At 40.8% G+C, this 14,801-nt stretch overlaps 1 protein-coding gene across 1 annotated transcript in view; it reads right to left on the bottom strand.

Annotated features, from left to right (window-relative positions):
• sass6 (SAS-6 centriolar assembly protein) overlaps positions 1-14,801 on the bottom strand; it is a 78,558-nt gene that overhangs the window by 20,311 nt on the left and 43,446 nt on the right. Inside the window, exons 8-12 of the mRNA XM_060845337.1 lie at positions 9,231-9,422; positions 8,618-8,812; positions 6,570-6,659; positions 2,088-2,267; positions 1,867-1,948 (exon numbers count right to left, since the gene is read on the bottom strand). Coding sequence (XP_060701320.1) covers positions 1,867-1,948; positions 2,088-2,267; positions 6,570-6,659; positions 8,618-8,812; positions 9,231-9,422 — 739 coding nt within the window. The remainder of the gene's footprint in view (positions 1-1,866; positions 1,949-2,087; positions 2,268-6,569; positions 6,660-8,617; positions 8,813-9,230; positions 9,423-14,801) is intronic.

The following is a 14,801-nucleotide window of genomic DNA, read 5'->3' as shown; positions in this document are numbered from 1 at the left end:
TTACGTCTTCACGGTCAACAGGGGTGGTGCCAGGGGTCTGGAGAGTGGCGAATGTTGTGCCCCTGTTCAAAAAAGGGAATAGGGATAACCCCGGGAATTACAGGCCAGTTAGTCTTACTTCGGTGGTAGGCAAAGTAATGGAAAGTGTACTGAGGGATAAGGTTTATGAATATCTGGAAAGACACTGTTGGATTAGGGACAGCCAGCATGGATTTGTGAGGGGTAGGTCTTGCCTTACAAGTTTTATTGAATTCTTTGAGGTGACCAAGCATGTGGATGAGGGTAGAGCAGTGGATGTAGGTACAGCAGTGGATGTAGTGTATATGGATTTTAGTAAGGCATTTGATAAGGTTCCCCATGGTTGGCTCATGCAGAAAGTCAGGAGGCATGGGATAGTGGGAAATTTGGCCAGTTGGATAGAGAACTGGCTAACCGGTCGAAGTCAGAGAGTGGTGGCAGATGGTAAATAATCAGCCTGGAGCCCAGTTACAAGTGGAGTTCCGCAGGGATCAGTTCTGGGTCCTCTGCTGTTTGTAATTTTTATTAATGGAAGAGGGAGTCGAAGGGTGGGTCAGTAAATTTGTGGACGATACGAAGTTTGGTGGAGTTGTGGATAGTGAGGTGGGCTGTTGTCGGCTGCAAAGGGACTTAGATATGATGCAGAGCTGGGCTGAGGAGTGGCAGATGGAGTTCAACCCTGTCAAGTGTGAGGTTGTCCATTTTGGAAGGACAAATAAGAATGCGGAATACAGGCTTAACGGTAGGGTTCTACGTCAGGTGGAGGAGCAGAGGGATCTTGGGGTCTATGTTCGTAGCTCTTTGAAAGTTGCCACTCAGGCGGATAGAGCTTGTAAGAAGGCCTATGGTGTATTAGCGTTCATTAGCAGAGGGATTGAATTCAAGAGTCGTGAGGTGATGCTGCAGCTGTACAGGACCTTGGTAAGGCCACATTTGGAGTACTGTGTGCAGTTCTGGTCGCCTCACTTTAGGAAAGATGTGGAAGCTTTGGAGAGGGTGCAGAGGAGATTTACCAGGATGTTGCCTGGAATGGAGAATAGGTCATACGAGGATAGGTTGAGAGTGCTAGGCCTTTTCTCATTGGAATGGCAAAGGATGAGGGGTGACTTGATAGAGGTTTATAAGATGATCAGGGGAATAGATAGAGTAGACAGTCAGAGACATTTTCCCTGGGTACAACAGAGTGTTACAAGGGGACATAAATTTAAGGTGAAGGGTGGAAGATATGGGGGTGGGGGGGGGGGGGGGGGGATGTCAGGGGTAGGTTCTTTACCCAGAGAGTGGTGGGGGCATGGAATGCGCTGCCTGTGGGAGTGACAGAGTCAGAATCATTGGTGACCTTTAAGCGGCAATTGGATAGGTACATGGATAGGTGCTTAAACTAGGACAAATGTTCAGCGCATCATCGTGGGCCGAAGGGCCTGTTCTGTGCTGTATTGTTCTATGTTCTATGAAAAAAGTTATCCAGGTGAATGTCTATCCATATTGCCTATCGCGGTCATTATTGAAATAAGCATTGCTATATTTCCATGCCAGCAAATTCCCATATACTTTATCTATCATTTTAGTTTGTTTTCCTTCAGTGGTAACAGTTTTAGCACATATGTTTTAGTGAAGGCAACATAATTATTGAATGTTAACCCACTAGTCTTGTAATGTGAAGGCGCCTCATGAGTTTGTAGGGTGCAGCCTCACAAAACTGATCACAAAAGATAATTTCAGCTCCTTCACAAAAATTTTTGTCAATTTCCTAATGCTTTTTAATGAAGTTCAGTATTACATTTGCCTGATAATGCTGTTGTGAGGTGTAATAGAACATTTAACTTAATATATGTTTCAAGCACTAACCATTTTCATTTGTCTTTAGAAGCTGCTTGCTTTCTTCAAGTTTTTCGACAGTGGTATCAAGCTGCTCTTGTAATTTACAAACCTAAAAGAGAATTTTTGACAAAAACATGATTTTTCTTTCTTAAAAAAAACTCATTTTCAAATAAACTCTTATTCTCTTTGTATACATCTTCTAAACTCTGTTATTACAATGCGGATGATAATGAATTGTAATTCAATACCTCTTCTTCCTTTTGTCTTAGAGACTGTTGAACTTCTTTTAGTTGTTCCTGCTCTTTCTGCAGCATTTGTGTCTTTTCTCCTATAACTTTTTCTTGCTGCATTGTAACAGTATTTTTCAGTCTAATTTTTTCCATCAATTTTTTCATGTCTCCCTGCAGTTTTTTGATGATTTCATTAGCCTACACCAAAACAAAATCACATGTTAATTACATTCCAATAATCTAATAAGGTCAAAATGAATTATAATAAAAGTTAAAGGAGCTGTTAGTCTTAGTAAAGGCAAGTAGCAAAGATGTGCATTTTTAATAAGTTGAACTTACAACCATTTTGTATTATTTTCAACCTGTGTCAAAGAAAACCTTAGGGTCCTGCACTCCAATTTTAGTCTGCAGACCAGGCTGAGGTCTTTGGGTATTGCATAAGGGCTGGATTTGAAACCAGATTTGCACCTGCTCATTTTCTGATTTTTTTTTATTTATGTAGGGGATGACCTTAAGGATCAGCCATGATCAGGCTTGAGGGACACATGGCCTATTTTTGCACTTTTTTGTATTCCTAAGCTAGTCAAGAAGCATACCTTGCCAGAGCGCAAAAATGCAACATTACACAGTGCAGGTGCCATTTTAATAAAGTAGTAAAAGGGCTTGAAGATACCATATTTCATCACTAAAGCATTTAATAAACACCTATAATCTCAGCAGCTCTAAATCCACAAAAACGCAGGTTAAATGAAATCCACAGATGGTCTGTCTTTATTCTGATTTTAATACGATAGATAGGTTCCAGCCAATTACATGATAATGCTGTATACCTTGGAAAACCAATAGGAAATGTACTGTGGCCCATTTCTCTCATTTTGCACCCCAGTCAGTTTAAAGCTGCTAAATCTGTACAGCTGTCAGGAAAGCTACCAATTTATTGTTAAAACTAGGCACCAATCACATTAATTAGAAAAGAATGCAATTTCCCAGTTTTCAGTGCCTGGTAGAAAATAAGTTTTTCAAAGACCCAACTGGTAGACTTTTAGTCACTAAGAGAATTATGGGATGTGGAACAGGACAAGAAAGCAGAGTTGATTTAAGAACTTCATTCATGATCCTATTAAGTCAATAGATGCCTCAAGAATCAAAATGCCTGCGTCTGCACTTATTTTCTTGTGCTGTTCTTATACAGTCACAGAGTCATAGAGATGTACAGCACAGAAACAGACCCTTCGGTCCAACTAGATATCTCAACTCAATCTAATCTCACCTGCCAGCACCCGACCCATATCCCTCCAAACCCTTCCTATTCACATACCCATCCAGATGCCTTTTAAATATTGCAATTGTACCAGCCTCCACCACTTCATCTGGCAGCTCATTCCATACATATACTACCCTCTGTGAGAAACTGTTGCATCTTAGGTCTCTTATTATCTTTCCCCACTCACCTTAAACCTATGCCCTCTAGTTCTAGACTCCGCCACCCCAGGAAAAAGACCTTGTCTATTTACCTTATCCATGCCTCTCATGATTTCATAAACCTCCATAAGGCCACCCCTCAGTCTCCGATGCTCCAGTGAAAACAGCCCTAACCTATTCAACCTCTCCCAATAGCTCAAATCCAACCCTGGCAACATCCTTGTAAATCTTTCGAGTTTCACAATATCCTTCTGATAAGGAGGAGACCAGAGCTGCATGCAATATTCCATAAGAGCAGAACCATTAGAGCCGCACATGACCTCATAACTCCTGTACTCAATACACTGATCAAAAAGGAAAGCATACCAAATGCCTTCTTCACTATCCTATCTATCTATGACTACTTTTTAGGAGCTGTTAACCTGCACGCCATGGTCTCTTTGTTCAGTAACACTCCCTAGGCCCTTACCATTAAGTGTATAAGTCCTTCTAACATTTGCTTTCTCGAAATGCAGCACCTTGCATTTATCTAAATTAAACTCCACCTGCCAGTCCTCAGCCCATTGGCCCATCTGATCAAGATCCTGTTGCAATCTGAGGCAACCTTCTTTGCTATTCACTACACTTCCAATTTTGGTGTCATCTGCAAACTATACCTCATATGCTCACATCCAAATTGTTTTCATAAATAATGAAAAGTAGTAGACCCAGCACCAATCCCTGTGGCACTCCACAAGTCACAGGCCTTCAGTCTGAATAACAACCTTCCTCCACCACCCTCTGTCTTCTACCTTTGAGCCAGTTCTGTATCCAAATGGCTAGATCTCACTGTATTCCATGAGATCTAAGCGTGCTAACTAGTCTCCCATCCGGGACCTTGTCAAACACCTTATTGCAGTCCATATAGATCACATCTACTGCTCTGCCCTCACCAATCTGCTTTGTTGGTACTTCTTCAAAAACCTCAATCAAGTTTATGAGACATGATTTCCCATGCACAAAGCCATGTTAACTATCCCTAATCAGCCCTTGCTTTTCCAAATACATGTACATCCTGTCCCTCAGGATTCCCTCCAACAACTTGCCCACCACTGACATCAGGCTCACTGGTCTATAGTTACCTGGCTTGTCCTTACCACCCTTCTTAAACAGTGGCACCATATTAGCCAACCTTCAGTCTTCCGGCACCTCACCTGTGACTATCAATGATACAAATATCTCAGCAAGAGGCCCAGCAATTACTTCCCGAGCTTCCCACAGAGTTCTCGTGACACCTGATCAGGTCCTGGGGATTTATCCACTTTTATGCATTTCAAGACATCCAGCATTTCCTCCTCTGTAACAGACATTTTGCAAGATGTCACCATCTATTTCCCTACATTCTCTATCTTCCATGTCCCTTTCCACAGTAAACCGATGCAAAATACTCGTTTAGTATCTCCCCATCTCCTGCAGCTATACACAAAGGCCACCTTGCTGATCTTTGAGGGGCCCTATTGTTTCCTTTTGTCCTAAATGTATTTGTAAAAACCCTTTGGATTCTGCTTTACCCTATTTGCCAAAGCTGTCTTATGTCCCCTTTTTGCCCTTCTGATTTCCCTCTTAAGTATATTCCTACTGCCTTTATACTCTTCTAATGATTCACTTGATCTCTCCTGTCTGTACCTGACATATGCTTCCTTCTTTTTCTTAGCCAAACCCTCAATTTCTTAAGTCATCCAGCATTCCATATACCTACCAGCCTTTCATTTCGTAACAGGAATATACTGTCTCTGGACTCTCATTATCTCATTTCTGAAAGCTTCCCAAATTCCAGCCATCCGTTTATCTGTGAACATCTGTCCCCAATCAGCTTTTGGGAGCTCTTGCCTAATACCGTCAAAATTGAGAATTTCAATTTTTAGATCTGGTCTATCCTTTTCCATCACCATTTTAAAACAAATAGAATTATGGTCGCTGGCCCCAAAGTGCTCCCTCACTGACACTTCAGTCACCTGCCCTGCGTTATTTCCCAAGAGTCGGTCAAGGTTTGCACCTTCTCTAATAGATACATCCACATACTGAATCAGAAAATGTTCTTGTACACACACTTGACAAATTCCTCGACCGCTACACCTTTAACACTATTGCAATCCCAGTCTACATTTGGAAAGTTAAAATCCCCTACAATAATCACCCTATTATTCTTAGATAACTGAGATCTCCTTACAAATTAGATTAGATTAGATTACTTACAGTGTGGAAACGGGCCCTTTGGCTCAACAAGTTTCTCAACTTCCCACTGACTATTGGGGGTCTATAATACTTGAGTATTTTGAGTAATTTTACAATCCATGCAAAATGATAATCCAGAGCTAATTAAGGGAAGTACAATTAAATAATGCAAAACTAACATTTTAAAGCTACTTTTGAATCAATGTTTTTTGCCCCATTCTTACCTCGTCATGATGTTGTCTACCAACAGTCTAGCCATGATACTATCAGATTAGATTAGATTAGATTACTTAGTGTGGAAACAGGCCCTTTGGCCCAACAAGTCCACACTGACCCGCCGAAGCAAAACCCACCCATACCCATACATTTGCCCCTTACCTAACACTACGGGCAATTTAGCATGGCCAATTCACCTGACCTGCACATCTTTGGACTGTGGGAGGAAACCGGAGCACCCGGAGGAAACCCATGCAGACACGAGGAGAACTTGCAAACCCCACACAGTCAGTCGCCTGAGGCGGGAATTGAACTCGGGTCTCTGGCGCTGTGAGGCAGCAGTGCTAACCACTGTGCCATTGTGCCGCCCACTATTTTGGTACTCTGATGAGATAATCTTCCTGCCCTGCCCAAAATTTTGAAACTAACAAGAACTTCTCAAAATATGAACAAATTATAGAAAATAACTCAGCAGATCTCTGTGGAGACAGAAAAAGAATGAATATTTCAAGTCCAATTTCAAGTCCTTTGGAAGTGAAGAGAAACTGAAATTTACTTATGACCAAAAACATTTAATTTATTCAAGGTAGATTTAAGGCAAGTATAGCAAGCCAGATCAGAAATGCAGCAAAATGTCTCAATGATTACCTTTAATAATTCTTCTGAAAGAGACTTCACAGTAGCTTCTAACTTTCCCATCTGTTGTTGTTTTTGTTCCAGACTTTCTTCCAGATTTTTCTGCAAATGAATGGTGTGTCACTTATATTAATTACTCCTGTGGCATTTTGTAAAGTCTCCCATTCTATTCTGCTCTTAAAAAGTTTTTTTGAGGATAGTGATGGGAGGAATAATAGCAGAGTGGAACTGCCACTGCACTAGAAATCTAATCACCCAGGTTGATACAAGTTAAACAAATTAATCAATTCAATTGACTGATTTTGTAAAAAAAAGGAATTAAAGTTAGTTCTAGTAATGGTGCCAAGGCTACCCCTCCTGGATCTGTTTTCAAAAGGAAAGATATCTGGTCAGCATGGACAGGTTGGACCAAACGGTCCATACATCTCTATGACTCCATCTATGTCACATGCAGACAGCTAGAATGTGTTCATAAAAGCAACACCACTATGCCCAGCTTTTCTGTTTGGTACTAGAATTTGCAAAAAGTGTGGTAAGCATTTATCACTCCAGTATTTCTTTCCCACTAAAAGAAATTGTTTGGGTAACTAAATACAGCATTTTCCCTGGCATATACTCAGTTTCATTTTCTCATGATAAAAACACAAAATGGCTTTATGACCTAACTTTTGAAAAATATCAAAAAAAACTAAGACCAATCAATGATTTTTTTTCATTTCTAAATTATTTAATAATTCACTAGTGAGAAAGTATCTGGACCACTTTAATTCTCCACCATTCTGGAGTAAGTGATTCTTCTACTTTCCTGTAGACATTGAATCCTTTCTGGGATGTGGTTTAACAGATAAGGCCTTTCCAGCATAACTCACCCAAATGACTATTCCCTCCTGTTCATGTGTGAATCTTAACAGAGAATAACAGCAGGCTATTCAAATGTCGAAGACAATACAAAGAGGAACCTCACCCTGTCTTCATGTACCCTAATTTTCTTGCTGGAATTACTAGAGTATAAACATGAACAAAAATCTTAATTGGTGTCTATATTCCTAGTCCCTGGATGCTGAAGCAATTATAGCACTCTAATGCCATTGTAGGTGACATTGTGTAACCTAAAATAATAAATGAAACTGTTGGAGAAGCTCAGCAGGCCTGGCAGTATCTGCCCAAAGAGACATTTGAATCAAAAGGCTCTATGAAAATGAAGGGGGCTGGAAAATGTTTCTTATGCTGTTGACAACAGGGGAGAAGGAGCAAGTGGAACAAATGGTGAGGTGCACAGTACAAAAAACAAAGGGATTGCTAATGGTGGTTAAGAAAAGATTAAAATACAAAGTAAGAGTTAATGATAGATATGAATCGAAGGAAATAGGTCAGCTGTGCTCAAGCCATTCAAACGTGACATAGTAAGGTGAGGAGAATCAACATACATGGCGGACAGTGTTAATTCCTCAAAAGTTATGGAGTCCAGGGAGGTGTAAAGTGCCTAAGCAGACAACAAGGTGCTGTACTGCTAGCTTCGCTGGAAACTGCAGCAGGCCTAGGATGGAAATGCTAGCATGGGACCATGACAGTCTGTTGAAATGTCAAGTAACTTGAAAGCTAAGGTGCTTCTCACATACAGAGCACAACGTTCTTCAAAACCACAGATGTTACTGGATCCATATTGTTTTTATTTCAGATTTCCAGCATATGCAGTATTTTCCTATTATTGTTGTCTAACTTAACATGGATTGGGTATCAATGGGATTTATTAATAAGTAGGGCTCTCAAATACTGACTGCTGTAATCAGCAAATCATTGGAGAAGCGTATCTGAAATAAGTAGCTAAAAATTTTAGAAATAAGCATTGATCATCATTGTGCAGATCTAAATTTTATTAGAGGTCAGACTACACTGCACCTAAGAAAGCTGGATCTCAAAAGTGCTGAAGTGCAGATGGCTAAAGGACACCAATTAGGCACGGATGCATTATACAGTAGATTCCATTATAGCTGTACCACTACTCGACTTTATTTAGCAGTTGAAAACTTCAAAGGTGATTTTGTGAGATTTTTAAATACCTTGTGTTCCTGCGTACTTTCAAAGACTTCTGTTGTCCTGGTAACAACTTGCTCTTTATCTTTGACTTCTTGTTCCAAGACAGCAGTCCTTGTTCGCAGCTGATTTATCAGCTTCTCTTTTTCATGACATTCGGCATCTAGTGTGGTGTTTTCTCTCCTCAGTGAATGAACTTCCTGTTTTAATCTTTGACACTCCTAAATACCATACAAGAGGGCAAGTAAATCAAAACTTTTATTTTGAACAGGAAATATACTAACCTGAAAATTTAATATCTTTGTGTGTGTGTGTGTGTTGTGTGTATTAACATTATTTAATACAGCAAAGATTAATTTGCTATCAATATGGCACAGTGTTACATTGCAGCCCATTGGGCAAACTGCTTTATTTAGCAGCATTAAACTTGAAAACTAATTGTGTTGCTTTATTTTTAAAAGAAAAGCAACGAGAATGTATTGACATATAAATGGGGTAAATGTAGGCGAATGGGTCTGGGTGGCTTGCTCTTTGGAGGGTTGGTGTGGACTTGTTGGGCCAAAGGCCTGTTTCCACACTGTAAAGTAATCTAATCTAATCTAATCTAAAGTTTAAAATTATTAAGTAGGATTTTTTAACCTCTTCCATGCTAGATAGTTTGGCTTTCAACTCTCGTATTGAGGATTCAGACTTGTATTTCCTCTCTGTTAGATCCTTGTTGATAACTTCAATTTCAGCGAGTCTGCTTTCTAAGTGCTGCACTGTTTGATTGTGTGCTGCCTCTGTCTCTTTCTTCTGCTGCTCCAGTTGATGTTGATACTGTATGTGAGCCTGGAATGAAAGGTAAAATTGGCAACACTTCAGGTTAACTGAGGAGAACAGCACAACAAAATTGTGTTTATAAAATCATTTTAAAAAAAGGCAAAGGCAGAGAGTTTATTTGGCCTAACTAGGTTACCTGTCCCTAGAAAATGACAATATGAGTTATTTGGAATTAGGTAATATTTGTTAAATGACTGTACACTTCTATGAATAGAAATGAAAGGATTTAAATCTTCAACAAATGCAATTTTAACATAAAATGTCAAAATCCTTGTGTTACATTACTGCTTTAAACTTATTTTTTGCTTTAGAAAATTGGAGAACTGTCCTAAAAATACTTGATACTATCATTTCACTGTTACTGCCTCTTCAGGGGAAAGGAAAAGGGAAAGAAAAGCACTGCTGTAGGTCATAAATCCAAATTAATGTCACTTTTGCATAGGTCAGAAAATACTCAACATTCTCCACTAACAATAGCAATCAGCAAATAGAGATAGGTAGAAAATAAATGGGAGATGGGTGGAAAACAGCAGATAAAGAGAAATGTTTCCCAATGGATAAATAACAGGGAGGAAAATCACCATCTCAAGACAATACAATCCCTGAAAGTTCTACACTAATACACCCTGATCCCAAACTTAATCAAACAAAGCATCAGATTTATTCAACATTTTTTACTGAACATCCCAAACCTGCTTACATTCACAGATAAAGACAGATTTGTTCTTGGAAAATCCAGTTGATTATGTACTCTGTGTGATAGAGCTGGAAACATCTTTTCTCTTTTAGGGAAAAAAGGAACTAATAATTGGCCATCTTGCATTTCTAAGCATATCCTACAGCATAATATTTGGTCAGACTGAAAATCAGATTAAATCCTGAGATAGATCAATGTAAGTTATGCACTCTTCAGCAAAAACAATGTAAGGTCCAGCTTTTTGGTTGGGGTGCATGATGGCTACCTAGTAGTATATGAGTGCAGCTTGCCTTGGACGCTTTAAAAAAAACACATTAAAAATCAAATATAAGCATTTTAGGTAACATCAGCATTTACTTGTTATCATCATTTTCCCTTGAAAAGATGGTGATCGGTTGCCTTCTTGAATCACTGCAGGTTCGCCCAGAGGAAAAGAAGGAATATGATTCAAAGCAATGAAGAAATTGTGATGTGTTTTCAAGTCAGAGTGGTGGGTGACTTGGAAGGAAAAACATTACTCACAGTGGGATGTCATAGTTTCATTTTTTAAAATAATTTTGTAGATTTCATGGCACGAATGTGACCACGTGATCCTGGCTACTGGTGAAAGATATCCACACATTTAGAGTAACTTCAGCATTTAAGGCAAATTTGCAGCAAAACTATAAACGTCTTCAAGTGACAGTTGAGAGTATCATTGCAGGTCAAAGTTAGGAGGGTTGCAATTTTTAATCAAGACCACACAAGTGATGCTTAGAATAGACTGCAATAAAGGGTTACCAAAATTTGATCCAAATGCTACCCCTCAACTCAGAAGCCTGCTATCTGGACTGGCTGAGAAGGCTGACATGGCTGACACCATGCTGTGAGGAAGATTGTGGGCGGCACGGTGGCACACAGTGGTTAGCACTGCGCCAGAGACCCGGGTTCAATTCCCGACTCAGGTGACTGTGCAGAGTTTGCACATTCTCCCCGTGTCTGTGTAGATTTCCTCCATCTAATCATGGTTGCAAAATGCCTTCAACCCCCGAAGAAAGTTTGCTGAAAATACACCCTAAATGTCACTGCTTGAAATGTTTTACAATAGCATAGCTGCAAATTATTTCAAACTGCTGTGGCTGTACTTTGGTATGTCTGATGATTTGTGTGCTTTAAAGGCTTATAAGAAAGACTACGCATATTGATGCAATACAACCTTGTGATCAGATTAGAGTCATTGAGATGTACAGCATGGAAACAGACCCTTCGGTCCAACCCATCCATGCCGACAAGATATTCCAACCCAATCTAATTCCACCTGCCACCACCTGGGCCCATATCCCTCCAAACCCTTCCTATTCATACACCCATCCAAATGCCTCTTAAATGCTGCAATTGTACCAGCCTCCACCACATCCTCTAGCAGCTCATTCCATACACTTACCAACTTCTGTGTGGAAAACGTTGCCCCTTAGATAAAAGAGACCTCTTCCTCTCTCACCCTAAACCTATGCCCTCTAGTTCTGGACTCCCCCATCCCAGAGAAAAGACATTCTATATTTATCGTATCCATGCCCTCATAATTTTGTAAACCTCTATAAGGTCATCCTCAGCCTCCAACGTTCCAGGGAAAACAGCCCCAGCCTGTTCAGTCTCTCCCTGTAGCTCAGATCCTCCAACCTTGACAACATCTTGTAAATCTTTTCTGAACCCTTTCAAGTTTCACAACATTTTTCTGATAGGAAGGGGACCAGAATTGCACAATATATTCCAACAGTGGCCTAACCAATATCCTGTACAGCCACAACATGACCTCCCAACTCCTGGACTCAATACTCTGACCAATAAAGGAAAGCATACCAAACGCCTTCTTCACTATCCTATCTACCTGCGACTCCACTTTCAAGGAACTATGAACCTGCACTCCATGGTCTCTTTGTTCAGCAACACTTCCTAAGACCTTACCATTAAGTGTATAAGTCCTGCTAAAATTTGCTTTCTCAAAATGCAGCATCTCGCATTTATCTGAATTAAACTCCATCTGCCACTTCTCAGCCCATTGGCCCATCTGGTCAAGATCCTGTTGTAATCTGAGGTAACCCTCTTCGTTGTCCACCACACCCCCAATTTTGGTGTCATCTGCAAACTTACCAAATATACCTCTTATGCTCAAATCCAAATCATTTATGTAAATGACAAAACATAGAGGGCCCAGCACCAATCCTTGTGGCATTCCACTGGTCACAGGCCTCCAGTCTGAAAAACAACCCTCCACCACCACCCTCTGTCTTCTACCTTCTAGCCAGTTCTGTACCTAAGTGGCTAGTTCTCCCTGTATTCCAAGAGATCTAGCCTTGCTAATCAGCCTCCCATGGGGAACCTTGTTGAAAGCCTTACTGAAGTCCATATAGATCACATCTACTGCTCTGCCCTCATCAATCCTCTTTGTTACTTCTTCAAAAAACTCAATCAAGTTTGAGAGACATGATTTCCCACGCACAAAGCCATGCTGACTATCCCAAATCAGTCCTTGCCTTTCCAAATATATAGGTAAAAACAATGACAGCAGATGCTAGAAACCAGATTCTGGATTAGTGGTGATGGAAGAGCACAGCAGTTCAGGCAGCATCCAAGGAGCAGTAAAATCGACGTTTTGGGCAAAAGCCCTTCATCAGGAATATATTTCTTTCCAAATATATGTACATCCTGTCCGGCAATCCCTAGCTTCCCAAAGAATCCTAGGATAAATCTCATCTGGCCCAGTGAACTTATCTATTTTTACACTTTCCAGAATTGCTAACACCTCCTGGTGAACCTCAATCTCATCTAGTCTAGTAGCCTGCATCTCAGTATTCTCCTGGATCACACTGTCTTTTTCTAGTGTGAATACCAATGAAAGGTATTCACTTAGCCTTTCCCCTATCTGCTCTGACTCCATGTACAACTTCCTATCCTTGATTGACCCTAATCTTACTATACTCATTCTTTTATTCCTGATATACCTATAGAAAGCCTTAGGGTTTTCCTTGATCCTATACGCCAACTTCTTCTCATGTCCCCTCCTGGCTCTTCTTAGCTCTCTCTTTAGGTCTTTCCTGACTGACTTGTAACTCTCAAGTGCCCTAACTGAACCATCATATCTTACCCTAACATAAGCCTTCTTCATCCTCTTGACAAGAGATTCAACTTCCTTAGAAAACCATGGCTCCCGTGCTTAACAACTTCCTCTGCAGTAGTTGGTCCTTGAATAAGATGCACATTCCAATTGTGCCCATCCTCTGTAGTTTCCTCCCCCACCCTATGCATCCTAAATCATACCTAATCGCATCATAATTGCCTATCCCCCCCAGCTATAACTTTTGCCCTGCGGTATACAGCCATCCCTTTCCATCATTAAAGTAAACATAACTAAGTGTGGTCACTATCTCCAAAGTGCTCGCCTACTTCCAAATCTAATACCTGGCCCCTTGTTGGCCTGTCTACATACTGTGTCAGGAATCCCTCCTGTACACACTGGACAAAAACTGACTCATCTAAAGTATTTGGATTATAGCATTCCCAGTCCATATTTGGAAAGTTAAAGTCCCTCATAACAACTACCTTGTCACTCTCGCTCGTATCGAGGACCATCTTTGCTATCCTTTCCTCTACATCGCTGGAACTATTTGGAGGCCTATAGACAACTCCCAATAGGGTAACCTTTCCTGTTTCTAATATTGGTCCATATGACCTCAGTAGACGAGTCCTCAAACGTCCTTTCTGCAAAGAGTAGCAATAAAAAGATCATATTCTGAGTGACTAGTGACCAGTGGGTTATTGCAACATCAGTGCTTGGACCCCAGATGGTAGGATGTTTAGATAAGGAAATAAAACGTACTCTCTCCAAGTTTGCAAATTACTCAAAGCTGGGTAGGAGGGTGAACCGTAAGGAGTATGCACAGATGATACAGCGTGATTCAGAGAAGTTGGGTGAATGGGCAAATCATAGCAGATGAAGTACAATGAACGTCAATGAACATGAGTCTATCAACTCTGGTAACAAAAACAAAGGCGGAGTATTATCTGAATGGCGATGGATTGGGAAAGAGGGAGATGCAACGAGACATGGGTGCTCTTAGTTCTTGAGTCATAGAGATGTACAGCACAGAACCTTCAGTCCAACTTGTCCTCACCGACCAGATATCCCAATCCAAATCTAGTCCCATCTGCCAGCACCCAGCCCATATCCTTCCAAACCCCTCCTATTCATATACCCATCCAGTGCCTTTTAAATGTTGCAATTGTACTATCCTCCCCCACATCCTCTGGTAATCCATTCCACACACGCACCACCCTCTGCGTGAAAAAGTTGCCCTTAGGTCTCTTTTATATCTTGCCCCTCTCACCCTAGACCTATGCCTTCTAGTTCTGAACTCCACACCCCGGGGAAAATACCTTGTCTATTTAGTCTATCCATGCCCCTCATGATTTTATAAACCTCTATAAGGGTACCCCTCAGCCTCTGATGCTCCAGGTAAAACAGCCCTAGCCTATTCAACCTCTCCCTATAGGTTAAATCGTCTAACCCTGGCAACATCCTTGTGAATAGCTTCTGTTCTTGTACACCAGTAACTGAAAATAAGCATGCAGGCACAGCAGGTGGTCAAGGTGACAAATAGCACTTCATAAGGGAGAGGATATGAGTACAGGAGCAGGGATGCCTTGCTGCAATT

Source organism: Hemiscyllium ocellatum, chromosome 2, assembly GCF_020745735.1.
Source record: "Hemiscyllium ocellatum isolate sHemOce1 chromosome 2, sHemOce1.pat.X.cur, whole genome shotgun sequence".
Lineage (NCBI taxonomy): Eukaryota > Metazoa > Chordata > Chondrichthyes > Orectolobiformes > Hemiscylliidae > Hemiscyllium > Hemiscyllium ocellatum.
Note: the sequence above shows the minus strand (reverse complement) of the source record. Positions and strands in the feature narration are given on the sequence as shown.